Genomic DNA, 5,259 nt, shown 5'->3' on the forward strand with positions numbered 1-5,259 from the left:
TCACATTCATGTTTGGCTCAACATTTGGAAAGTTACGATCAATCTTCACAAGGATACTGAATTCTTTCCCCTTACTCAATACCAACTTACGATAGTATTCTGATTCTTCTTTCTGTGGAATAGGAAGCTGTATATATTAGTCTTTCAGTTAAAATAGGTTAACGTTATTTATATAGGCTAATATTTCATAGAGTAAGTGATTTACCTTTTCAGATGTAGAGAGAACATAGTCTTTTACGTCACAACCCAAAAAGTATTTTGCAGCATCAAACAATGTAATCCTTAGAAATTGATCCTCATCAGTGACATCAATCTTTAACCGATATCTAAAACAAATTGGAAGATTTAATCAGTATGACACTAATTATTTGATAGTGATATAGTAAACTCATTTCAATAGTTAATCATTAATTTTTCATGTATCTGGTGGAGTAAGCAATATTTGTTGTTTGTTTGTGAAGTTTACCTCGCCTCATAATCAATATTTTCTGTCCTACAGTAGGTACAAGTTGCATTACTATTTATAACAGTAACTCGTCTGTAGCATCTCTTGCAAGCATGATACCATGGGTCGATGTTAATGTCAATGCCGGAAACCGTAGCATTGAACTTATAGTACATGTCCTATACGTAAATTAGGTAAATCACTTAATTACATTTGAAACATATAATTTGAGTACAAGATGGTTGTTGTATAGGAAAGTACCTTCACAATGGCAAGTGAACCATTTAAAATATTAGTAATTTTCACTTGGCGGGTTGTTTGCATTAGTCTGCTTGGCATTAGACTTAAGTCAATCTTTTGTGCCTTCATGTTGTCATTCCTAGGATTTTTAAGTAATGGGAAAAAAAAACATTAATGACGTAGCATGTGGGTAGTGTCCGAATAAGTGTGATGAAACATGTATTACTTACCATTCTTGGAGATTGTTCGCTTTTTGAAATTGTGGATTTATTAGCAAACTACTAACAGGAGTGGTGGAAAGGACAAAATCCCCTATTTTGACAGGAGTAATTAATTCAGTGATACTTTTATGTAGTTTGAAACTTGACTCAAATATATCAAGTGTGGAGATTTATACCTTGGTAAATGGATGATTTTACATCACAAAAGGCAAGCACTGGTTTGTCACTTTCAAGGCTCTGTAACATTTGACCTTCGATTTGAGCGAAGTCTCCCCATAAAGTCATGACTTTTCGATCATACCTATATATGTAACAAAGAATATTTTTATGATAAATGTTTATTAAAGTGAAATATTTATATGTAGGATGGCTAGAAAGTATATGTTACCTTTCGTTTGTAACGATTACTTCGCGTCTAATGCTTCGTCCTTCTCCAGTTAGTGCTTTTACTGTGAGTAAAATACAGACCACATCTAAACAAAACAATGTGTTACAAAATACTGATTTTGTTATTGTATGGAACAAACACCAAACATTTAGTGAAATTTACCGAACAAACTCCCATTAGTGATTTTTTCAGCTTCATCAAATGAAATAAATCCATTCGAAAATTGTTCAGTCTTAAATTGGCTTTTGTCCTCTACGACATCTGTGTTGTTCATAAATGCTAGTTCGAGGTCCTTATGCACAGATAAGAAGTTTGGTTTAGCTCCATTTAATTTTCCATTTATAATGTAGTAACTTTGATTAAGTTGAAAAGACTTGTTCCATGCATGAACATCTTTGTTGAAAAGAGTCGTTTGTATTTTTGTACCCTGTGGTAAGGACCATAATCATTACAATGGCAAAAGAAGTCAACATATTAAGTAATGAATATAATAAAATATTAAAATAGAGTTACCTCTTTGTCGACTAATATCAGTTGCCAACGAATACCCTCACCGTTTGCATTTTTATACTCTTTTGTTAAACTCCGTCGAATGACTAAGACTTTAATCACCCATTCTGTTGCATATTTCTTCAACTTACTAATTGGTAGGCACTGGTTCTCGAGCTCTTCCAGACTTGTCATTGTATTGTTGTAGTAGCTAGGATGTACTACTACAATATATATTTGTGACGTAGATGCTATTTATTTTTCTATAATTAGTGTTCTTTTGGTCTAACAATAAAGATGCTTAAGAATATAATATTCACCAAGCATAAACTAATTCTTCTTTTTTAATTTTAAAACCGAGCAACTACAACTAACAATAGTATAAATATCAAAGTAATTGAAGCAAGTTAATCCAAGGTGGAGAAATGTTACCAATTTTGGTGTTGCCGAAAGGAAGAAACCTGTTAAAAGTAGTAGAACATGAAGAGATAATAAACGTAATTTCAAACAGAAGGAAATCAATAAAAATGTAACAAATTATTATAACGGAAGTATTGCAAACGTATCGGCCTCAAAACGGAAGAGTCCTTGGTGGACAATCTATTGGCATATAACGGAAGTATTTCAAACGTTTCGACCTCAAAATGGAAGAGTCCTTGGTGGACAATCTATTGGCATATTATGGCAATAGCTTTATTTTGTAACAGCTTAACTGGACGCGAATGCTATATTTTCTACTACAGCATATATCAGCAGCAGTATAGCTAATAGTAGTTTATTTAATTAGAGATTTGGAGATTATGTATTTCTTAATGTAAGGTATAGATTTGTTGTGTGAAAATAATATCTTCTTTGAATTCTGTATGTTTCTATTTTTTGGACAGAATTATGGGTTACTAAGAATGCCTGAAGGCTAAATTCCCTATATAGTTTAATTGTTCTGTTAATAAAGGAGTCTTTGTTGCTGATTTTCACTCAAACTCAGGTTGGCAATTAAATTTCCGAGGAAGCTAAATGTTTGGGAGGTATAGGATTTTTTCCAATTGCTTCAGCAGCTGGAATCATTGTAAAACTTTCCTACTGTAAGGTATAGAATTGTTGTGCTAAAATAATCTGATCATTTTCTTCTTGAAATAGGATTTTTTTTCTAGACTCATAGAGAACATGCCATGCATATAATGACTTGCTCTTTCTGACTCTCTTAGGAATTTTGGTGTCACTTTATCACACCTCATTGCTCACTACGCTACACCTTTGGAAGAGCCTCTAAGAAACAATTGATAAGTGCAATCAATACTTTAATTGAGTGCTCTTTCTGACTCTGTTAGGAATTTTGGTGTCTCTTGACTTTATCCCACTTCATTGATCACTACGCTGCACCTTTGGACGAGCCTCTAAGTAACTCTGCTATGTCTGTTTCATTCCATTGCTATATTACCTCTGTTATTGCAGAATTTTAGTTAACTTTGATTTGGCACGATCAAGGCAAAGACATGACCTGAAGTCTTAACTGTTCCAAATGGTTACAGCTAACTCATTGATGAATTTGAATTTTTTACGTATGAAGTGTTTTAATGTCTAATTTCCAGTAATATGATATTCAAAAAGCATCATTTTTTTTATCAGTAAGGTTCTTATGGACAACAATAGTTAGGAAACTAATCAATTTAGTCAGTAGAAAAGAAGTAAGTTTTTCATGTTTGAGTTTAGATGATCACACTTTGCTAAACGTATCCAAGCAATATTTCTTAGAAAAAGTAAATGGAAAAAAGACAGCAAAGCGATCATATAAGACTGTCTAAAAGCTATCAAGTAAAACTGAGTGATGTGCGAGGAAACTAAGGATGTAAATATATTTTCGATTAGCATCAAAACAGAGCAGAAGTAAAGGGTCAAGATTAGGAAAGTAGATTAACCTTAAGAAAACGCTCTCGCCTCTTGTCCCCTACAGCAAAGTAAAACACCTGTAGTGTTTAAAACCACAAAACAACATTCAACAGAAGTTAATGATTTAAAGTAAAAAAAGGAACAGTTGAGAAGATAAAAAGGAACTGAAGACTGCATAAACTCCAATATATGTTTTCCATCACGGGTTGTTCATATAATCATGGATAAAACTTTCTACGATAGGACGTGTCACGGCCGGGATAAAACTCAGTTTGGTTACCTATTATCGGCTATCTTATTTGTTAGTGCACGTTACATGGACCAATATCATCTATCAAATGTCAATTCAGAGCTCATAAATATGTTATTTTTACATTGGATGTGAATCCATTTATGACGGTCCTTGATAAAATATATCTACTCAAAGAACTATGCAATAAGAGATTATTTAAGAATTAATGCAATGGAACAATTCTGGATGAAGTTGATTACTAAATTGCACCACGGCCAATGAGTAAATTATTGCCAGAAATTGTTTAGAGTAAAGTGGCATGGGTAATTGGTCTATTAATTTGTTCAAAATAACACTCTGTTGGCTGCTTTGTCACGGTCAAGTTAAGGTGGTCATGTCATAGTTAGTTGGATTTTTAAATAAAGATAATTTCTTAGTCTTCGGTTGCCATTGCGTTGAATTGGTTACTCTAGGAGAAAGATAATTTCTGCCTGGCAGAAACTAAAAGCTATCAAGTAAAAGTGATTGTAATGTGCGAGTTCATATAAGACCATCTAAAAGCTATCAAGTAAAACTGATCGCAATGTGCAAGGAAACTAAGGGTGTACATATATTTTCAATTAGCAGCAAAACAGAGCAAAAGCAAAGCGTCAATGTCAGGAAAGTAGATTAACCTTAAGAAAGCAGCCTCGCCTATTGTCCCCTACAGCAAAGTAAAACACCTGCAGTGTTTAAAAACCACAAAACAACATTTAAAAGAAGTGAATGATTAAAATTTAAAAAAAAACAGTCGAGAAGATAAAAAGGAACTAAAGACTGCATAAACTCCAACATATGTTTTCCATCACAGGTTGTTCATATCATCCCGGATAAAACTCTCGACTTGAGCACTATGCATACTTTGACTGAAACGACAAAACAACAACAGTGCACACATAATGACACATCATAGAAGATTTCGCAGCATTAGTGCCCAAGAAACTATTGATGATGTGCGAGCTTGGGATGGCTCATCATGGTGATGGAAAACAATACATGGAACTGGACCAGTCTAAGGGTTATCATCCTTACGATCAGAATGTGCACTGGACTCTTTGATTGTCCTGCCCTTCGTTCATGATCACAGTTCTGTTGACATTTGGCCGTAACTATTATGCAACAAAAACAGAGTAGGAACAATATTTACCTGATAATGATGTATTTCATTCAAGCACAGAAAAGAGAAACAAAGCTTTGATGGACAATAACATGTTGTTGGAGACATTTATACAGATGAGTGAAGTATCTGAAAAGTTTTGGAAGAACGGATAATTTATGTAATGGAACTTGAGCGTTGCAGAAGGGAAGGTTGAGCAGC

General features: G+C 33.7%; 1 protein-coding gene across 1 annotated transcript; it reads right to left on the minus strand.

Annotated features, from left to right (window-relative positions):
• Positions 1–995: 995 nt before the first annotated feature.
• On the minus strand, positions 996–1,978 carry LOC125837575 (replication protein A 70 kDa DNA-binding subunit B-like). The gene is made up of 4 exons (XM_049516670.1): positions 1,808–1,978; positions 1,457–1,721; positions 1,295–1,379; positions 996–1,207 (listed from the first exon to the last, which is right to left on the minus strand). Exons 1-4 carry the CDS (start codon positions 1,976–1,978, stop codon positions 1,063–1,065), a joined length of 666 nt encoding a protein of 221 aa, XP_049372627.1. The 3' UTR covers positions 996–1,062.
• Positions 1,979–5,259: the final 3,281 nt, after the last annotated feature.

The sequence above is a fragment of the Solanum verrucosum genome, unplaced genomic scaffold, assembly GCF_900185275.1.
Source record: "Solanum verrucosum unplaced genomic scaffold, falcon-dt-bn FXZP01000131.1, whole genome shotgun sequence".
NCBI lineage: Eukaryota > Viridiplantae > Streptophyta > Magnoliopsida > Solanales > Solanaceae > Solanum > Solanum verrucosum.

Excerpts from the sequence above, each read along its gene's own strand:
- LOC125837575 (XM_049516670.1), bottom strand. The coding sequence starts at position 1,978 with ATGACAAGTCTGGAAGAGCTCGAGAACCAGTGCCTACCAATTAGTAAG. Across the intron at positions 1,722-1,807 it reads TGATATTAGTCGACAAAGAG|GGTACAAAAATACAAACGAC; the intron begins GTAACTCTATTT and ends TCCTTACCACAG. Across the intron at positions 1,208-1,294 it reads GTAATCGTTACAAACGAAAG|GTATGATCGAAAAGTCATGA; the intron begins GTAACATATACT and ends TTACATATATAG.